At 35.2% G+C, this 23,860-nt stretch overlaps 1 protein-coding gene across 1 annotated transcript in view; it reads left to right on the top strand.

The window, feature by feature from the left end:
* The window catches only part of LOC132545875 (follistatin-like), a 54,102-nt gene that overhangs the window by 8,997 nt on the left and 21,245 nt on the right, over positions 1 to 23,860 (top strand). The window contains exons 2-4 of the mRNA XM_060209546.1: positions 19,328 to 19,522; positions 20,091 to 20,309; positions 20,536 to 20,745. Coding sequence (XP_060065529.1) covers positions 19,328 to 19,522; positions 20,091 to 20,309; positions 20,536 to 20,745 — 624 coding nt within the window. The remainder of the gene's footprint in view (positions 1 to 19,327; positions 19,523 to 20,090; positions 20,310 to 20,535; positions 20,746 to 23,860) is intronic.

Genomic DNA, 23,860 nt, shown 5'->3' with positions numbered 1-23,860 from the left:
CTAATTACCTGATGCAGACGTCGACATTGATTCTTCTCTGTTCTGACAGCGATTCTCAGATCAACAATGGTGATATCAGCTCCAGGCGACACCACAGCTATACATGGAATACAAAATTCAATATTTAAAAGATAAAAAAACCCAAAGATAAATGGTTCAGATTAGTTCTAATTTTGTATCACCTTCATGCTTGTTGGATCGAATGCCGACACAAGTGTTAAGATTCAGTAGTACTTTACAGCTGGTTACATGTTAATGTCCTGTTGTAAATCCAGATCTGAGCACTTTAGTCCGGGTAATTCGTGTGAAAAAATATCTATGTAGGTCACTAGCAAATGAGCTTAAATTGAATTATATGTAGGTCAAAGGGCAATCACCAGGAAACACAGCTCTATGCAGTTTATGAGAAAGTAGCTTGATAAACTGACGTCATAAAAGTCATCTGAAGGGCGACAAGGAAGTCACTCCATAAAAACATGGCTGTATGTAGGTCACGGGAAAGTCATGTGGTGTCACAGCTTTATTAAGATCGCGGGAAAGGTCACGGGAAAGTCATGTGGTGTCACGGCTTTATTAAGATCGCGGGAAAGGTCATGGGAAAGTCATGTGGTGTCACAGCTTTATTAAGATCGCGGGAAAGGTCACGGGAAAGTCATGTGGTGTCACAGCTTTATTAAGATCGCGGGAAAGGTCACGGGAAAGTCATGTGGTGTCACAGCTTTATTAAGATCGCGGGAAGGTCACGGGAAAGTCATGTGGTGTCACAGCTTTATTAAGATCGCGGGAAAGGTCACGGGAAAGTCACGGGAAAGTCATGTGGTGTCACAGCTTTATTAAGATCGCGGGAAAGGTCACGGGAAAGTCATGTGGTGTCACAGCTTTATTAAGATCGCGGGAAAGGTCACGGGAAAGTCATGTGGTGTCATGGCTTTATTAAGATCGCGGGAAAGGTCACGGGAAAGTCATGTGGTGTCACAGCTTTATTAAAGATCGCGGGAAAGGTCACGGGAATGTCACGTGATATCACGGTGAACAGAACAGAAAAACGTAACACGATAGCATGACTTTCTTTAGGTCATGGGAAAATCACACGTTAATAAAATTATTCCTAGGTCACAGAAATACTTGGAGAGGTCAGTAGCTCGGACCATGGCGACGTGTATGCTAGTAACAATTGGGTCACGATTAACCGCGGTATTGTGTCGAGGAGAAGCCAAAGTATTCCCTTATATCTTTTATTTTGGGTGATGAATGGCAGTTTCAGCAGTCTCTGTAGATCACTAGTAGGCTTCTCTTCAAAATAACCAAGTTATGAAGGAATCCACTGCGGGCGTTACCTGGGCTAGCTAGACCACGTAAGGGATACTATAGTGGTTGTGGGCTTTCCCGAATACCAATTCTTCCATTTCTTGTTTGAATTAGACGCGACGCAGAATTGTCCAAGTGCTTTATATGTCTTCACACCAACGCCATCTGATAGAAAGGAACTTAAAATCTTGCACACTAGACAAAATCAATCATATAATTTTATCTTAATTTACTTTGCAAGTGTGTGTCGTCTGCTCAGTTTGTGTCGTATGACGGTGCACTCAGACGGTACAAATCCAATCCAGTGCCCGGCTGTCGGGAATGTGCTTTGAAGTTGGAAAGTTAACACTTACCTCAGTGTTTAATAGATTTCGTCGTCATCCTTTACTGATTGGATTTCGGTCTGCTAGCATGTCACAGACAAACGCAGAGAGAAAATTGATTGGTATCGGCCATGAAGAGGCATTGTTGTCTCAAGTTAGTGCTTACGAAGGGGAAACATTCTGATGACGTGTGCACATTGCCAAAGAATCAATTATACTTTTCTTCTCGTTCAGAAATAAACTGTCTGATTCGATCCCCTGTTAGAAGTCTAAACCCAAATTTTTTGTGTAACATGCCGGTTCCATAGATACCGCAAAATCCAGTGTGTCTCCCTTCTCGCCATCATTCGTGTCTGTCCGTTTATCCGTATATACACCTGCCCATTCTGATCGCAAACGAGAAAAGAAAAAGAAACAAAAAGAATCACTAAACAAGATCAAATTTTGATTGAAAAAATAAAAAATACCCAACTTTCAAACAAATTATTGTTCAACTTCAGAATAGCTAACAGAATAATGCTGAATACTGCTATCTCCCAGAATGCATTATGTTCCCAAAGAATCATCTCTTAACATTATTGCCGCTAATGATCTCAAAAAAACTTTGAAGCTTATGCCCTATTGTCCGATATACACTGTAGTTATACTTGTTTAAAACCCTTAAAGTTTGATAAAAAAATAATGATAATTAATTATACAATCATCGACGTTCCGCTTCGGATAACATCAATTTCTCAGGTCGATAAATTATTGCATTCACCGAAAAGCATGTCGATAATTGTGATATCATACGACATTTCCATGTTTACTTTGCAAACCAGCATTACCTGTCACTGGTAGCAAAATACTCGTCAAAAGAAAAAAATTATGATAAAAGATATAAAAAAATCGTACTACTGTTATCTTCAACAAAATTAACACGCATATGCATTGCGAGACATGACAGTGCAAACACCATTTCATTCGACTGATAAACTTAAGAGGATACAGTAGTGTTAAGTGCTGCAGTGTAGTGTATAATACACAACAAAATATATCGGGAAGTCCATTGTTGTCCTATAGCTTGTGACTTTCGAACTTGTGTTACTGGATCCTTTTATCAAACCGGGGTAGTGTTATCACGTCGTGGAATAAATCTCAGGTCCTTACTATATTTGGGTACGAGATAGTGTTACTGGGTCGTTTTATCAACCTAGGGTACTGTTATGACGTCATGAAATAACTCTCGGGTCCTTTATCACTATATTTGGGTACGAAATAGTGTTACTGGGTCGTTTTCTCAACCTGGGGTATTGTTATGACGTCATGGAATAACTTCCAGGTCCTTTATCACAAAATTTGGTACGAGATAGTGTTACTGGGTCGTTTTATCAACCTGGGGTATTGTTATGACGTCTTGAAATAACGCTCGGGTCCTTTATCACTAAATTTGGTACGAGATAGCGTTACTGGGTCGTTTTATCAACCCGGATTCGACTAGAATATAATAAAATGTCACAGGAGAATCCGGTTGCCCAATTTAAAATATAAAACAGATCGTGAGAGTTTAGTTCGGGAAGTTCTGATATGTCTAGGTGTCGTTATGTTGGATTGTGCTGCGCTATGAGAGAGGTCTCTTATATCGAGGAGCGTGAAGGCACGTGCAATCCATGTTGATGATTCTGACGTCGGAGACTAATGGTTAGTGTTGAATTGTTAGGGATGCCTGGCACTACCTAGAAGTAATAATGTTTCAGTTTTGAAGAATAGCGTAAAATAATCTGTCCTACAGTATGTGTGTATGCAGGACGTGCAATCAGTTGTTGAGTAGTTAGCCAATCAGAAGGTAGCCCTATGTGTGTCCAGTCTTCCAAAAACCACATACATCGGCAGGCCCTAATCTATTGATAGACGATGAGGACATTTCACAACACGATTCGTTGTTGTGATGGAACTTACACTGCAAATATTAACAAAATTGTCTTTATAATGAAGTGCAAACAACCTGAGTGAATACGTGAAACAGGTCGTACGAAATTGTATGTACATTAGGTATAGGTATAGAAATGAACATTTAGGTCATGCCTGTTTCGTACTGACTCGTTCTGATACCCATTGCCTTGTTATACAGTGAATGTACACCTGTGATATATATATGTACAAGATCCAACCCAATTAAAATAAGACTTATAGTTCAGCACCATTACGATAACACGAGAGGAATTAGTCTAACTTTAATTCAATAGATAGGACATTTCTAGTTTTTAAATTTATGCCATACGTTTCTTTGAATTTGTGTTTTTTTTAAACCTCGATGTTTAATAATTCTTGCTTCGGTCATATTGATATGACATTGGAAATAACGATTAAAATAAAGAGATAACTTCCTAAGATAACACTGAGGCTAAAGGCTATGTAGTATTACAATGTAATACCATTTTATTATTCACTTCAATGATCATGTTTAAATGATATAAATTGATGTGTAGCTAATTAATTTGTATGTTCCTTTTTAATAAGCCTAAATCACCAAGAAATTTTAAAAGCGTTCTCATCATTAGATAAATGTTCTGTAACCGATATTCAATTATGATAATTTCCAACTCATCGTCCATAAACAACTAATGTTAATGAAGGCCTCCGTTAAACCGTTAGTGGTGATGATGATGACGAAGCAGTGAATTATCTCCGGACTAACGAGTGGGATGACTGGTCCAGCTAATGTCAATGAAGGCGTCCGTTAAACTGTTAGTGGTGATGATGATGACGAAGCAGTGAATTGTCTCCGGACTAACGAATGAGATGACTGGTCCAGCTAATGTTAATGTAGGCCTCCGTTAAACTGTTAATGGATCTCCGGACTAACGAATGAGATGACTGGTCCAGCTAATGTTAATGTAGGCCTCCGTTAAACCGTTAGTGGTGATGATGATGACGAAGCAGTGAATTATCTCCGGACTAGCGAATGAGATGACTGGTCCAGCTAATGTTAATGAAGGCCTCCGTTAAACTGTTAGTGGTGATGATGATGACGAAGCAGTGAATTATCTCCGGACTAACGAATGAGATGACTGGTCCAGCTAATGTTAATGAAGGCCTGCGTTAAACTGTTAATGGATCTCCGGACTAACGAATGAGATGACTGGTCCAGCTAATGTTAATGTAGGCCTCCGTTAAACCGTTAGTGGTGATGATGATGACGAAGCAGTGAATTGTCTCCGGACTAACGAATGAGATGACTGGTCCAGCTAATGTTAATGTAGGCCTCCGTTAAACTGTTAATGGATCTCCGGACTAACGAATGAGATGACTGGTCCAGCTAATGTTATTGTAGGCCTCCGTTAAACAGTTAATGGTGATGATGATGACGAAGCAGTGAATTATCTCCGGACTAACGAATGAGATGACTGGTCCAGCTAATGTTAATGTAGGCCTCCGTTAAACTGTTAATGCTGATGATGATGACGAAGAAGTGAATTATCTCCAGACTAACGAATGAGATGACTGGTCCAGCTAATGTTAATGTAGGCCTCCGTTAAACCGTTAGTGGTGATGATGATGACGAAGAAGTGGATTATCTCCGGACTAACGAATGAGATGACTGGTCCAGCTAATGTTAATGTAGGCCTCCGTTAAACTGTTAGTGGTGATGATGATGACGAAGAAGTGAATTATCTCCGGACTAACAAATGAGATGATTGGTCCAGCGGGGGTTCATATGTCAACTAGAATTTCAGAAACAGTGTCACCATTATAAATTTCAAGACAAAACAAATCTGTGACTAAACTCTCTGTATGTGAAAGCAAATTAGATGTGATTCATACTAGACGCTGTCATGTTTGTAGTGCTTTGAAAGCAGATCTTTTTAAATATCATTCAGTCTTATCACCAGCATGTAACTGCTATTACTCAATACAAAAACACTTTCATTATTTCTGTCGTGATTTACTCAACAGAACATTGTCTAGTTATGACATATTGGTTAAACTAGATGCACCGATGAACGGTTCTGCTGATTTGAATCAGACTGATAATGATTAAACCAGGATTGTTGGTGTAAGAATATACTAAAAGGTACGAATCGATTTGTATCAATTTGCTTTAGATTCAAATCACTGCTGTTGGTTAAATCAAATGTTGAAAATTACTTACACAAACTGATTCCAAAACTTAATTATAAATGTGTCTTTTCATATACATGTGAACATACTATATATATATCTATGTCATATCAAGTAAAACTCTCAGAACTTCTGATGTAGGGAAGATTCATACATCTGTACACAGTAAAGTCTTTCTTTTTGTATATACTTATATAAACATACATTAACTTTTATCATCAAATGCTGCCACTATATGTTTGTTACCATGGTATCATTGTTTACAGAAGAGGACGTTCCTAAGGTTTATAACTTGTATCTAATCACATCTCAATTTTTCAAATAAAATATTTTTAAGTTAAGTTAAATTAAGTTTATTAACTGATATAGGATCTCATAAGCTCCTCTTCATCGGACTCAAAAACATGCCATAAAAATGAAAATGAAAGTGAATGTGATGTTATTTGTTAATGAATCTTAGATCTATAATTATAGTGAGGTCCTGATTTTGCCAATATTTATCCAGTCTGTTTAAAAATAATGTTTTTTGATATCATGCATTGGCATCAATCCTTCGTCTGTGAAATCAGTTCACATTCACCACGGACGGAGGGTTCTATAGTCGATCTATATAGTATAAGGTATGTAGTTCTATAGTCGATCTATATAGTATAAGGTATGTAGTTCTATAGTCGATCTATATAGTATAATGTATGTAGTTCTATAGTCGATCTATATGGTATAAGGTATGTAGTTCTATAGTCGATCTATATAGTATAAGGTATGTAGTTCTATAGTCGATCTATATAGTATAAGGTATGTAGTTATATAGTCGATCTATATAGTATAATGTATGTAGTTCTGTAGTCGATCTATATAGTATAAGGTGTGTAGTTCTATAGTCGATCTATATAGTATAAGGTGTGTAGTTCTATAGTATAAGGTATGTAGTTCTATAGTCGATCTATATAGTATAAGGTGTGTAGTTCTATAATCGATCTATATAGTATAATGTATGTAGTTCTATAGTCGATCTATATAGTATAAGGTATGTAGTTCTATAGTCGATCTATATAGTATAAGGTGTGTAGTTCTATAGTCGATCTATATAGTATAAGGTATGTAGTTCTATAGTCGATCTATATAGTATAAGGTATGTAGTTCTATATCGTATAAGGTATGTAGTTCTATAGTCGATCTATATAGTATAAGGTATGTAGTTCTATAGTCGATCTATATAGTATATGTAGTTCTATAATCTATATAGTATAAGGTATGTAGTTCTATAGTCGATCTATATAGTATAAGGTATGTAGTTCTATAGTCGATCTATATAGTATAAGGTGTGTAGTTCTATAGTATGTATAAGGTATGTATTCTATAGTCGATCTATATAGTATAAGGTGTGTAGTTCTATAGTCGATCTATATAGTATAATGTATGTATATAGTCGATCTATATAGTATAAGGTATGTAGTTCTATAGTCGATCTATATAGTACAATGTATGTAGTTCTATAGTCGATCTATATAGTATAAGGTATGTAGTTCTATAGTCGATCTATATAGTATAAGGTATGTAGGTATGTAGTTCTATAGTCGATCTATATAGTATAAGGTATGTAGTTCTATAGTCGATCTATATAGTATAAGGTGTGTAGTTCTATAGTCGATCTATATAGTATAAGGTATGTAGTTCTATAGTCGATCTATATAGTATAAGGTGTGTAGTTCTATAATCGATCTATATAGTATAAGGTATGTAGTTCTATAGTCGATCTATATAGTATAAGGTATGTAGTTATATAGTATAAGTGTAGTTCTATAGTCGATCTATATAGTATAAGGTATGTAGTTCTATAGTCGATCTATATAGTATAAGGTATGTAGTTCTATAGTCGATCTATATAGTATAAGGTATGTAGTTATATTGTCGATATATATAGTATAAGTTAGTTCTATAGTCGATCTATATAGTATAAGGTATGTAGTTCTATAGTCGATCTATATAGTATAAGGTATGTTCTATAGTCGATCTATAGTATAAGGTATGTAGTTCTATAGTCGATCTATATAGTATAAGGTAGTAGTTCTATATAGTATAAGGTATGTAGATCTATATAGTATAAGGTATGTAGTTCTATAGTCGATCTATATAGTATAAGGTATGTAGTTCTATAGTCGATCTATATAGTATAAGGTATGTAGTTATATAGTCGATCTATATAGTACAATGTATGTAGTTCTATAGTCGATCTATATAGTATAAGGTATGTAGTTCTATAGTCGATCTATATAGTATAAGGTGTGTAGTTCTATAGTCGATCTATATAGTATAAGGTTCTATAGTAGTATAAGGTGTGTAGTTCTATAGTCGATCTATATAGTATAAGGTGTGTAGTTCTATAGTCGTATATAGTATAAGGTTCTATAGTGTCTATATAGTATAAGGTATAGTTCGATCGATATATAGTATAAGGTAGTTCTATAGTCGATCTATATAGTATAAGGTATGTAGTTCTATAGTCGTCTATATAGTATAAGGTATGTAGTTCTATAGTCGATCTATATAGTATAAGGTATGTAGTTCTATAGTCGATCTATATAGTATAAGGTATGTAGTTCTATAGTCGATCTATATAGTATAAGGTATGTAGTATATAATAGTATAAGGTATGTAGTTCTATAGTCGATCTATATAGTATATAGTATGTAGTTGTAGTTCTATAGTCGATCTATATAGTATAAGGTATGTAGTTCTATAGTCGATCTATATAGTATAAGGTATGTAGTTCTATAGTCGATCTATATAGTATAAGGTATGTAGTTCTATAGTCGATCTATATAGTATAATGTATGTAGTTCTATAGTCGATCTATATAGTATAATGTATGTAGTTCTATAGTCGATCTATATAGTATAATGTATGTAGTTCTATAGTCGATCTATATAGTATAATGTGTGTAGTTCTATAGTCGATCTATATATATAGTATATAGTATAATGTCTGTAGTTCTATAGTCGATCTATATGGTATAAGGTATGTAGTTCTATAGTCGATCTATATAGTATAAGGTGTGTAGTTCTATAGTCGATCTATATAGTATAAGGTGTGTAGTTCTATAGTCGATCTATATAGTATAAGATAGTTCTATAGTCGATCTATATAGTATAAGGTATGTAGTTCTATAGTCGATCTATATAGTATAAGGTGTGTAGTTCGATAGTCGATCTATATAGTATAATGTCTGTAGTTCTATAGTCGATCTATATAGTATAAGATAGTTCTATAGTCGATCTATATAGTATAAGGTATGTAGTTCTATAGTCGATCTATATAGTATAAGGTATGTAGTTCTATAGTCGATCTATATAGTATAAGTTATGTAGTTCTATAGTCGATCTATATAGTAGAAGGTATGTAGTTATATAGTCGATCTATATAGTATAAGACATGTAGTTCTATAGTTAGTCGATCTGTATGATTTAAGTTATGCAGTTCTATATTAAGCCGATCTGTTTAGAATTCGGTCAATTTGTACTTTATAATTCACACACACACACGTTTTTGTGCTATTGGAATGTGGCTGCGTTCGTTCATTCACATAGAAATGACTGTATTGAGTTAGTGTGTGTGTTCGGAGTAAACCTCCGAAACATATGTCAGGTGTTTATAAATGTTGTATTGTATTTGACCTGGAACTCCGATGATTGACAGAGTCAGACAGAATATAGAACAGGGACTGTGTTTAGTCTTAGCTAGCTACTGGCACATGTATACCATTATATATTTAGTCTCATGGCTTAATTTTAGGCGAACAAGTTCTGCAACACTCTACATGTTAACTTCGTCTCCACGAATAACAACTAAGGGAGGTCCGCGAGTGTGGTGGTTGTAGCCCCCTCGTCTTTTGTCGAGTCGACATGAGTTCGACTCCTCCAAGGACATGAAAGGTTACAACACATATAAACATATAATACACAAATCATCATATATACTATAAATAGATACTGAAACACACGAAAAATCTCTTGTGGATACACGACTAAATCCGATAAGTCGCCATATTTATTTCCGATGCATTGCACAGGTGCACACGTGTTTTGACGCTAGCTAGTTCTAGATAGGATTTCTATCAGTTAGATATTAGAGTTGGTTGTTATGTAGAATTGATATACGAATTCACGAATTCCATAAGAACATAAGTAGATACTTATATGGTCGGTATGACAAGTTTTCACTATATAATCTATGATCGGTATGACAAGTTTTCACTATATAATCTATGGTCGGTATGACAAGTTTACACTATATAATCTATGGTCGGTATGACAAGTTTACACTATATAATCTATGGTCGGTATGACAAGTTTACACTATATAATCTATGGTCGGTATGACAAGTTTACACTATATAATCTATGATCGGTATGACAAGTTTACACTATATAATCTATGGTCGGTATGACAAGTTTTCACTATATAATCTATGGTCGGTATGACAAGTTTTCACTATATAATCTATGGTCGGTATGACAAGTTTACACTATATAATCTATGGTCGGTATGACAAGTTTACACTATATAATCTATGGTCGGTATGACAAGTTTTCACTATATAATCTATGGTCGGTATGACAAGTTTACACTATATAATCTATGGTCGGTATGACAAGTTTACACTATATAATCTATGGTCGGTATGACAAGTTTACACTATATAATCTATGGTCGGTATGACAAGTTTTCACTATATAATCTATGGTCGGTATGACAAGTTTACACTATATAATCTATGGTCGGTATGACAAGTTTACACTATATAATCTATGGTCGGTATGACAAGTTTTCACTATATAATCTATGGTCGGTATGACAAGTTTACACTATATAATCTATGGTCGGTATGACAAGTTTACACTATATAATCTATGGTCGGTATGACAAGTTTGCGCTATATATTGCATTTGATCTGCAAGATCAATTTACGCTATATTTCCTATTTAGATAGAAAATTGTAATGTATGGATTTTACTGAATTACGGTATTGTACTTTGGAGTGTCGCCTGTTCCTATCTAGTAACCTGCATGTGCTGGTATATAAATAGCTTCGATACATACCACTGGCTAAAGTAACGCGAATCCCGAGTGTATTATTGTGGTACATCTCCAAGTCACGTCTCTCTCTCTCTCTCTCTCTCTCTCTCTCTCTCTCTCTCTCTCTCTCTCTGTCTATCTTTCTCTGTCTTTCTCGCTCTAACACGCACTATATATATTTAATTACACGGATATAACGGGAAGTATACAGACCTATATACTGGGATATAACGGGAAGTATACAGACCTATATACTGGAATATAACGGGAAGTATACAGACCTATATACAGGGATATAACGGGAAGTATACAGACCTATATACTGGGATATAACGGGAAGTATACAGACCTATATACATTGACATGCACATACTACACTGGTAAACAGAATTGTTCTGATAATAGATCGTTATAATTATAAAAACGTTCGAAATGCAGGATTGCGTAATTATACCTGTGAACATTTGTTTGTGCCATAGCTTACAACCAGTTTTCTATATAAATATCTCGTTGTTCACATAATTATCTGATGTCTTCAGTTGGCTGCCGTACAACAATTGACAGAGATGTTTCCCTGTTAAATATGGCGCAGTTCTCGTAATTAGGACAATTATACTGATGTGATAATGTCACTTGGTGTTAAAAACACTGTATAACTTATCGGCATATTAAGGTTTCTTAGACCAAGAAATACATATCTATTTTAACTTGATTGCATTAAAAAATAAATAAATACACTTGTATGTCTCGAAATAGCGCGGTTCGTCTATTTACATAACTTAATTGAGGGCAGTTAATGTATTTTGATGCAGCGATATCCAAGGTTATTTTCTCTACATATCGCGATGTCCTGTTGGAACCGACCACATGCTGTACATTTTATCAATCAATCTATTCAACGATTTGACAGGATATTGTGATTGTATTTACTGCACATTTTGTGTATTTTACAAAATTGCAGAACAGCTAATTAAAGTGTAAACAGCGAACAAATTAGGTTTTTGTTCTGTTTATACATTAGATTAGACATCTTGGCAGTACGGTGGCCCACAAGGAACATGGGAATACATGATAGTACAGTCTTACGTAATCAAGGCAAAGCCAATTTCTTTATTCCGCTTGGCTGTGGAAAGAGGTCATGGATATCAATTCTACCATTTTGATTGGCTGATATTTATACTTACCACTGGTTATTCTTTTCCAGGATGGCGAATTTTTCTTTATTTTTTTGCGGAAAATGTCGAATGTCAATGGCAGCTACAATGACGTGAAATATCCAATATCAATGTTGCAGGAGAGGTAGAATACATGATCAGTGTTTAAAATATAAGCTACATTTTGGCTCGGGACAGACAACAAAATACAGCTTATGTTCTAAGATCGTGCATTTTATATGTACAATATATACAACACAAGTGTTCGTGGTAACATTCCCACTTACCGTTTTTTGTGAATTGACTGTTCAAATCGAATGTGAAGAGGGAATTCCGACAACGATTCGTTAACTGAATTGACGAATCAGCGTTGTTTTGGTCAATATATTGACCAAAATCGCGGACGTGACTTGTCTCACTTTCAATAAGACTGGATAACCTACCTTGGTTACAACATTTGCCGCTAGACTGCAATGGTTGAAACGAAGACAGGTCAGAGACGCTTATTGGTTAATTCAGTCTACAGTCGTTGGTTGGAAAAGCGTACGGAATATCATCAGGCGAATTGCTTACTTGACTAGAAATTCATCTCATAGAAATCAAAACGTATTTTAAAACACTTTATATTCTTCTGAAGGACTCATTGACGCAGGGGTTCCGCAAGGCTCTATTCTAGGACCACTTTTATTTCTCATTTTTATCAATGACATAGCAGATATTTTTGAATCAACATCTCGTCTCTTTACAGACCATACGTCATTACTTAAGTCATCTTCATCTTGTCTAGAAATTCAAGAAACGTTAAATAGAGACCTAGAGACTTTAAATACTTGGTCAAAAACTTGGTTGGTTAATTTTAATCCTAGAAAAAATAGATGTATTATTTATTTCAAATTCCACTGATATCGAAGAAGACTTAGACTTTGACGGGAAATTTGAAAAAAATTACAGACTATCATAGACATTTAGGTGTAACCTTTAATTCGAATGCAAAGTGAGGGGATCATGTAAATGAAATTTACACTTCGGTTTTGAAAAAAAAAATGTCTGAAGGAAATTGAAACACTTATAAAGCAGGGATGTTCTTTTAAAAAATTATATTACTTTTATTTTACCTGTTTTAGAATATGCTTGTGAGTTGTGGGACGGTCGCAGTATGTTAGAATCAGGAAAAGCTAGAAAAAAACCAAACGTGAAGCGGCTCGCATTATATTAGGATTGCCTTCATATTCTCCTGGTAATACCTAATACTACGAAACGGGTCTTGAAACCATATCTAATCGCAGAAAATTTAGGAAACTTCAGCTAATGTATAAGAAACATAATAAATTAACTCCTGAATACCTCAATCATCTTTTGCCGCCTTTATCTGGCGAAAATAATCGTTAGGAATTACATAACAATAAGAAATATAGGATTCCTCCTTTCAGACGGTCTCTAAGTAAGGCTTCTTTTCTACCTTCTACTCTTTGTTGTTTTGGAATAACTTTGAAAATTCGGTTCTATCCCAACCCACTATCAATTCATTCAAATCTTGTTTAACATTAAATAATCAGTCTAGTCCACCAATTTACTATAAAATTGGAAATCGCAAACTTAATATATTGCATACTAAGCTCCGACACCATTGCAGTTCCCTTAATTATGACCTTTTTAGAGATAACCTCGTTGAGAATGCATCTTGTGAATGTGGTCATCCTTGTGAGAATGTCTCTCACTATTTTATTGAATGTCAACGTTTCTCGAACGAATGACGTATTTCAGTTCATAATGTAAATAATGGGAACGTTGCGTTAGATATAGAAATTCTTTTGTTTTGCAATTCTCAATTTTCCGTGGACCTTAATGCAAACATTTTTAGATCTTGCAAAACTATATTAAATCCAGCAAGAGATTTTGATGGCAATGTGTAACAATAATTGTTTATTTGTATTGTCATTTAAAATGTATTTTGGGAGAAGGCGTTGATAAGTTGCAATAACTTGTGCCTAGTCCTTTTTCTATCTTTTGGCATTAAATATGGATAAAACACCAACAAATGTAGATAGAAACACATTAGTATTGTTTTAGAGTGCTACACAAATGTATGGTTGCGCACAGTGTAGCGATCGTTGAAACAGACATTTAATTTTACGCGACAAATCACACAAGTCGCCATGTTGGAAAGGAATACTCCATAGTAATTACAAATATCAGCCAATCACAACGGCGGGATTAATATCCCAGACCAATCGTTGTATTTTCGGAGAGAAGATCGTCGCACATCGGATTTAGCTACACGCGATGTGTATGCTAATGATAAATAATAATAATGAATAATAATATTAATGATAATGATAATTGTATTAAATAATAATGATAAGCTGTTGGAGGTGGTAAGGAAATATTTGTGTTCGCTTATCTGACGTAATGTAAGAGATCAAACCGTGATCTCATTGTTTCAGGAAGATCTACATTCACATTAGAAACACTGAGAAATTTAAACGTGTCGTTATACATTTATTTGACAAAAACAAAAGATGTACCTGGGGTGTACCTTTGGAGAAATGATGAAATCGAAGTTACTTTTCGTGCCAAACATTCAGATTAAATTCATTTTATATTACCGACATCTTATTATTGTTAGTAAACTGATATAATCACAACTCTCTGAATGTTACGTTTTAGTGTTGCACGTGCGTAAAATCGTCACTCTCACATTTAGACCAGTTGTCCTTTTTCTATAGTTTATTTATAGAATATCTACGATTCCATTATTCTTGACATTTATCTACCAATCTGTGTCTACATGGCGTGGTAATATCTTACCAGGAAAACAATGTTTTTTTCTATGATTATTCGTTATATATATATGATGATGTATTGATTGTGTTAAGTTTTTGTTGAGTTGAACAGAGAAGTCGTTTGATGTAACATCTGACAGACGAGTAAATAACCTTATCCGTCCACACTTCCATGAGCCTAAGAATAAAAGAACGTTATTCATAAGGCAAAGCTTTCAACATTATTTATTTAACAACAATTGTGAAACAGGTTATTCCAAATTATTCATCCTTGTTGGACCGGAAGAAAGCGCATAAGGGAGGAAATCTCATCGACGAGCGTCAGTGTTCTGGCGACGTTTTGTTACGGGAATCGAACCTCGGACGTCTAGGTGAAAGCCGAATGCTTTGCCACTTCGGCACCCGATCACTGAATCACATTCAGCAAACTGTGCTTGTAACTGAAACTTGTATTTGGTATACATGTCATATCTTTGTAAACAAAAAAGCACAGAGCACAGATACTTGTGGTATTTAATCAAATATGCGTCACAATTGGTAGTATTTGGGCTAGGGGATGCTGACGTTTGGTGAGTACATACTATACGATAATAAATAGTCACATGGGATCCTATCTTAAAACTGATTTTTAATTATGCGTATGAAAATTCACAGATTGAACTATTTACCGATTAACGTAATGTTATAAATACAATTTGTCCCACAAATATATCGCCTGGATATTATCTTCCCTGATGTGTGCCCAGAAATGACAAGTCTGACTACGGTCCATCTATATGTGTTAAAGTTACAAGTCCCCCGATGTGTGCCCAGAAATGACAAGTCTGACTACGGTCCATCTATATGTGTTAAAGTTACAAGTCCCCCGATGTGTGCCCAGAAATGACAAGTCTGACTACGGTCCATCTATATGTGTTAAAGTTACAAGTCCCTGTTGGTTCGACTGCTTTTTCATAATAATTAGTCCTGTGGTTACACGAGACGTAAGCGTGTAAAGGATTATCCATCTGAAACATATAAGTAAGTCATCAATTAAACGGAGAGCAGATGTGATTAAACGGTTCGAATACTTCCCTTCACTACACAAACTTTAGGCCGTACATCTATGTCAGTCTATAACACTAATACTTACATGTCAAAGCTTTAACCCAGATTATTTACTCAATGTATTGATGTACACAACAGATAACTTGAATTATAATTTTATGAATTGTTTTAATGAAGACAAACATATCTGTTACCTTCTAACTTCATGACAGTTCGGGACAGGTACACCCCACACGTTATGTGAAATAATTTTACAATGATCCTCTATATTTCTAAATGTAACTGTAGAACTCCCTGAAACAATGAGACCGTCACATGGTCAGTAATGTCTCTACCGGTAAATACAAACGACAATATCTTACCTCCGAGTACCCTCTAGGGTTTTAGTTTTACAGCTACTTGTACATTCGCTGTACTGTTTCCCTCCTCTCCGCTACACTTCACTTCGAAAATAAAATGAGCAGTCTAGCGGAGAAAACTTGTGATCAAGTCTAGCGGAGAAAACTTGTAACTAAGGCAGGTAATCTAGTCTAGCGGAGAAAACTTGTAACTAAGGGAGGTAATCAAGTCTAGCGGAGAAAACTTGTAACTAAGGCAGGTAATCTAGTCTAGCGGAGAAAACTTGTAACTAAGGGAGGTAATCAAGTCTAGCGGAGAAAACTTGTAACTAAGGCAGGTAATCTAGTCTAGCGGAGAAAACTTGTAACTAAGGCAGGTAACATGAAACAAGGAACGGGGGGGGGGCATGAAACAAGGAATGGGTAAAAACATGAATCAAGGAATGGGGGGGGGGACATGAAACAAGGAATGGAAGGGGACATGAAACAAGGAATGGAAGGGGACATGAAACAAGGAATGGGGGGGACAAGAAACAAGGAATGGAGGGAAAACATGAAACAAGGAATGGGGGGGGGGAGGGGGGACATGAAAAAAGGAATGGGGGAGGGACATGAAACAAGGAATGGAGGAAACATGAAACAAGGAATGCAAGGGGACATGAAACAAGGAATGGAAGGAAAACATGAAACAAGGAATGGAAGGGGACATGAAACAAGGAATGGAAGGGGACATGAAACAAGGAATGGGGGGGGGACAAGAAACAAGGAATGGAAGGAAAACATGAAACAAGGAATGGAGGGAAAACATGAAACATGGAATTGGGGGAAAACATGAAACAAGGAATGGAGGAAAACACGAAAGAAAAGTGTTGTCTTTTGTAATTTATAGACTCTAAAATTTTGTGGAAAATAAAAACATTACAAATATTGCTATTTAATCATTTGCTAAACATACTGAAATAGCTTCGTGACGCGTGCAGGTGACGAGCAGAGAATATCTTCGTTGTGTCTCACTGCACGTCGTAAGAGGTAACTAATTGTATGATACTCCTTGCAGATCGAGGATGGTAGCTAGATGCCTTTGTTGGGGTGATTTTATAAGCCCTTCGTGTTTACTACCAAGGGGTCATTTAAGAGACCCTTACGATAATTGTAATGTTGTTCTGTATTTCTCTTCCTCTCCATAGTTTATTTACCATTCTCCGTGTACCCTTCACGTCCGTCCTCATGTGACACTGGTCTTTGCGTCAAATCCCGTGTAAACAAAGGACAAACAAACTAACTTACTAAGATTAATTAATGCGTTAAATTGGTTATTTAAAGACGTAAGGATTCGTACGGCAATCGTTCTGAACAAGGGACATTCAAGTTTTAAGTTACGACTGATTTAAGGCTGCGGAAAGAGCGACGTAATTTAACAAACTTTTTTTTCGGAAAAATATCTTTAAATACGTAAACACATAAACATGTTGGTGAAAAACGTTCTGACGAAAAGGATAAAAAGTTTTACGTTCATGTTTTAAATGATCTATAAAAGAAAAGAAATAACAGTTTTGCGCCAACTCGTGTCTACGGTCGACCATTTACATACTATTTATGTATAAATGTCCAGGTATGCTTTACAATTGATGTAAAACATTCCACAAGTCCCAACAATAAATTATAGCTTAACGTTAACCTTTAAAACCACATCATAGCTGTTGGTGGATTCGGTGACGGATTACAGCATTATAGTTATATAAACAAAGCTAAAGGTGACATGTAACAGAAACTTATTAGTGAACCCATACAGACATACGTTTGGCATTTAAAGCTGTTTCATCCTGATTACTATATCTCATTTCTATCAAACTTAGTATAGAATTACTCGCATTAAATAGTTGTAAATAACGTGTGTGATAAATGATAGTGATCCTAAAACTAGTGTTTATACACAGTGTTATATTACATGTATTGAACTCTTTTTTTCCGGATGACCACGATGGATTTGTTGGTAGAGTCATGTGGTTCGATCCTTAATCCCGGCGGTTTGACTTTCTCGGAAGACCACATACCGAATTATGTGATATCTGGGTTATTGTGTGGTGTAACTTACTGATTGGGTGAAGACTCAGTATTAAAACATCCAACAAACGAGCTTATCAATTTCGTTTAATACAGCGTAGTGTTAGATTCCGTCGACAACTATAATTTCTCTACCGTATAGTGATTATTGAATTATTTCTCGCACTTGAAGAGAGCGCCATGACTTGATGTGACATTCACAATATTTGTGTTGGTCGTTGTCCTTGAAGTCTTCTTTGTGTTGACCGTTGTACTCAGTGTTTGGTTATTGTTCGCCGGTTTACTCAATGTTTGGTTGTAAGTTTACCTCAGTGTTTGGTTTGTATTTATCACAGTGTTTGGTTTATGTTGAACACAGTGCTCAATGTTTGGTTTGTATTGACCGCTGTACTAAGTGTTTTGTTTGTAATGACCGCTGTACTCAGTGTTTGGTTGGTGTTGACCGCTGTACTCAGTGTTTGGTTGGTATTGACCGCTGTACTCAGTGTTTGGTTGGTGTTGACCGCTGTACTCAGTGTTTGGTTTGTATTGACCGCTGTACTCAATGTTTGGTTGGTGTTGACCTGAGTGATTAGTGTTTAGTTTGTGTCAATCACAATGTTTGGTTTGTGTTGACCGCTGTACTCAATGTTTGGTTTGTGTTGACCACTGTACTCAGTGTTTGATTTGTGTTGACCGCTGTAATCAGTGTTTGATTTGTGTTGACCGCTGTACTCAGTGTTGATATATTTCGACTGGTCTAACTATCATAAATATATCTTAGTGGAAATTTTGACCGCTGTAATCAGTGTTTGATTTGTGTTGACCGCTGTACTCAGTGTTGATATATTTCGACTGGTCTAACTATCATAAATATATCTTAGTGGAAATTTTGACCTCTGTAATCAGTGTTTGATTTGTGTTGACCGCTGTACTCAGTATTGATATATTTCGACTGGTCTAACTATCATAAATATATCTTAGTGGAAATTTTGCTATTATTACTTTGATTGATTACCGCTTAATCATGCTTGGTTTTATTAAACAGTGTCGGTCACTTTGTCTTGTGCAATGATTCGCTATTACGTAACGATTTCGGCAGAAGTTAAAATGTTGACTGCTTTACACATCTGACACGATTTGTTTTATTATAGGGGGCCTTTGTTGGGCCAACATTTCACCGTCCAATTCTTGCAGTACCTTGTACAGAGCCAATATTACCCGAGAGGACTGCTGTCGGACTTTCTCCCCCTCCATAGGCTGGTCCCCATCTGATCTTCTCACCAACGGACAGGTGTTTTATTGGAAGGCACTAATGAAGAGCGTGTCACACTGCCAACGTTGCCATAGTAAGTGTTGGTGACACGATCCTTACCGTCAGTTGTTGGTGTCAACAAATACCAGATGTGTCAATACAATTCAACATTGTGATGAAAACAGATTGTCGAACCTCAAGTTTAGCACGAGGCTTTATCTAGTGACAGAATTGTACCTTTTTACCTCATAAAACGGACTTTCTTTATCTTAATCATACTGGAACTATTCACCAATTTTCTCACACAATTTTCTACCAAAAAAATACGTGGAGAACCTTAATTGTTTTATTTTGGTGCATGCAGTATTGTGATATGATGACCATTATAGAATCAATGAGCATATTATCTGTCTGTGACTATAGAGGACAATAGAGACATCGAATTGTCTACCCTCAAACAGAGGAGATTTTTCTCGGTTGTGAGACACATCTAAATAATATCGATTTATTCTTTATCTACATCACATGGTATACGTTTTTAACATACATTTACAACTACTGCTATTATGTAAAGTACGGTCTAGTTTAACATGCACGTGTCATTACTCTTTGTCATTAGCTTTTATTCGGAACACCTCTCATGTTTTCCTCCTTTACCCTAGATAGTTGTGCCAACATCCGATGTGCCCCGGGTCGTGTTTGCCGGATGCGGAAGGGGGTACCTAAGTGCGTGTGTAGGCCCCGATGTACGAACGAAATGCGGAAGCGTGGTTCCTTGTGTGGAACTGATAGTGTCAACTACAAGAACTATTGTCACATGCTCAAAAGAAATTGCAGAAAGAACCAACAGACACACGTTGCCTACTTTGGCAAGTGTAAACGTGAGTCGAGTTATATCTGTATATTCGAATTTCTCAGGCGAAACTGACTTCCAAAAAATTCTTGACGATATCTAACATTTCAAAACCGGGATACATGTACGTCTTCGTCCTAAAACATAGGTTGTTTATTCTGAGCTATAATATATATATATGACCTATGACATATCGTTATGTGCCATAATCTTTCGATTTTTATTACAAACAACATTTTGTTATGGTTTGACAGGTGCATGTAAGAGAGTTAAATGTTTAACCGGAACTCAGTGCCTGGAGGACCAAAACGGACTTCCCCACTGTGTGCGATGCCGGTCAGTGTGTCCGGCAGTGACAAATCCCAATTACGTGTGTGGGGATGACCAGGTGTCTTACCCTAGCGTCTGTCACGTGAGGGCCTCTATATGTAGCCGACAGACACCGATACGTATCACAGTCGTCAGTAATAAAATCACAATCATTAATAATAAAATCAAAGTCGTCAGTAGTAAAAAATCACATCAGTAATAAAATCACAGTCGTCAGTAATAAAATCACAGTCGTCAGTAATAAAATCACATCAGTAATAAAATCACATCAGTAATAAAATCACAGTCGTCAGTAATAAAATCACAGTCATCAGTAATAAAATCACAGTCGTCAGTAATAAAATCACAGTCATCAGTAATAAAATCACAGTCGTCAGTAATAAAATCACAGTCGTCAGTAATAAAATCACAGTCATCAGTAATAAAATCACAGTCGTCAGTAATAAAATCACAGTCATCAGTAATAACACAAAATAAAATCAGTCATCAGTACATAAAATAAAATCACCGTCAGTAATAAAATCACAGTCATCAGTAATAAAATCACAGTCATCAGTAATAAAATCACAGTCATCAGTAATAAAATCACAGTCGTCAGTAATAAAATCACATCAGTAATAAAATCACAGTCATCATTAATAAAATCACAGACATCAGTAATAAAATCACAGTCATCAGTAAGGAAATCACATCAGTAATAAAATCACAGTCATCAGTAATAAAATCACAGTCATCAGTAATAAAATCACAGTCATCAGTAATAAAATCACATCAGTAATAAAATCACAGTCGTCAGTAATAAAATCACATCAGTAATAAAATCACATCAGTAATAAAATCACAGTCATCAGTAATAAAATCACATCAGTAATAAAATCACAGTCATCAGTAATAAAATCACATCAGTAATAAAATCACAGTCATCAGTAATAAAATCACATCAGTAATAAAATCACAGTCGTCAGTAATAAAATCACAGTCATCAGTAATAAAATCACAGTCGTCAGTAATAAAATCACAGTCATCAGTAATAAAATCACAGTCATCAGTAATAAAATCACAGTCATCAGTAATAAAATCACAGTCATCAGTAATAAAATCACAGTCATCAGTAATAAAATCACGGTCGTCAGTAATAAATCACAGTCGTGAGTAATAAAATCACAGTCGTCAGTAATAAAATCACAGTCGTCAGTAATAAAATCACAGTCGTCAGTAATAAAATCACAGTGGTCAGTAATAAAATCACGGTCATCAGTAATAAAATCACAGTCATCAGTGAGGAAATCACAGTCGTCAGTAATAAAATCACAGTCATCAGTAATGAACTCAGAGTCGTCAGTAATAAAATCACAGTCATCAGTAATAAATGACAGTCGTCAGTAATAAAATCACATCAGTAATAAAATCACAGTCGTCAGTAATAAAATCACAGTCATCATTAATAAAATCACAGACATCAGTAATAAAATCACAGTCATCAGTAAGGAAATCACAGTCGTCAGTAATAAAATCACATCAGTAATAAAATCACAGTCGTCAGTAATAAAATCACATTAGTAATAAAATCACAGTCATCATTAATAAAATCACAGTCGTCAGTAATAAAATCACAGTCATCAGTAATAAAATCACAGTCGTCAGTAATAAAATCACAGTCATCAGTAATAAAATCACAGTCATCAGTAATAAAATCACAGTCGTCAGTAATAAAATCACAGTCATCAGTAATAAAATCACAGTCGTCAGTAATAAAATCACAGTCATCAGTAATAAAATCACAGTCATCAGTAATAAAATCACAGTCGTCAGTAATAAAATCACATCAGTAATAAAAACACAGTCGTCAGTAATCAACTCACATTAGTAATAAAATCACAGTCGTGAGTAATCAAATCACATCAGTAATTAAAACACAGTCGTCAGTAAGAAAATCGCAGTCGTCAGTAATAAAATCACAGTCGTCAGTAATAAATTCACAGTAATAAAATCACAGTCGTCAGTAATAAAATAACAGTCATCAGTAATAAAATCACAGTCATCAGTAATAAAATCACAGTCATCAATAATAAAATCACAGTCATCAGTAATAAAATCACAGTCGTCAGTAATAAAATCACAGTCGTCAGTAATAAAATCACAGTCGTCAGTAATAAAATCACAGTTATCAGTAATAAAATCATAAAATCACAGTCATCAGTAATAAAATCACAGTCATCAGTAATAAAATCACAGTCATCAGTAATAAAATCACAGTCGTCAGTAATAAAATCACATCAGTAATAAAATCACAGTCATCAGTAATAAAATCACAGTCATCAGTAATAAAATCACAGTCATCAGTAATAAAATCACAGTCATCAGTAATAAAATCACAGTCATCAGTAATAAAATCACAGTCATCAGTAATATCAAATCATCAGTAATAAAATCACAGTCAGTAATAAAATCACAGTCAGTAATAAAATCACAGTCATCAGTAATAAAATCACTGTCATCAGTAATAAAATCACAGTCATCAGTAATAAAATCACAGTCATCAGTAATAAAATCACAGTCATCAGTAATAAAATCACATCAGTAATAAAATCACAGTCATCAGTAATAAAATCACAGTCATCAGTAATAAAATCACATTCATCAGTAATAAAATCACATCAGTAATAAAATCACAGTCATCAGTAATAAAATCACATTCATCAGTAATAAAATCACAGTCATCAGTAATAAAATCACATCAGTAATAAAATCACAGTCATCAGTAATAAAATCACAGTCATCAGTAATAAAATCACAGTCATCAGTAATAAAATCACAGTCATCAGTAATAAAATCACAGTTATCAGTAATAAAATCACAGTCATCAGTAATAAAATCACAGTCATCAGTAATAAAATCACAGTCATCAGTAATAAAATCACAGTCAGTAATAAAATCACAGTCGTCAGTAATAAAATCACAGTCATCAGTAATAAAATCACAGTCATCAGTAATAAAATCACAGTCATCAGTAATAAAATCACCGTCGTCAGTAGTAAAATCACAGTCATCAGTAATAAAATCACAGTCATCATTAATAAAATCACCGTCGTCAGTAGTAAAATCACAGTCATCAGTAATAAAATCACAGTCGTCAGTAATAAAATCACAGTCATCAGTAATAAAATCACAGTCATCAGTAATAAAATCACAGTCATCAGTAATAAAATCACAGTCATCAGTAATAAAATCACAGTCATCAGTAATAAA

The sequence above is a fragment of the Ylistrum balloti genome, unplaced genomic scaffold (genome assembly GCF_031769215.1).
Source record: "Ylistrum balloti isolate Yb309-2 unplaced genomic scaffold, AGI_CSIRO_Ybal_v1 Utg369860, whole genome shotgun sequence".
In the NCBI taxonomy this organism is placed as follows: domain Eukaryota; kingdom Metazoa; phylum Mollusca; class Bivalvia; order Pectinida; family Pectinidae; genus Ylistrum; species Ylistrum balloti.
This window is presented reverse-complemented; position numbering and strand designations above follow the sequence as displayed.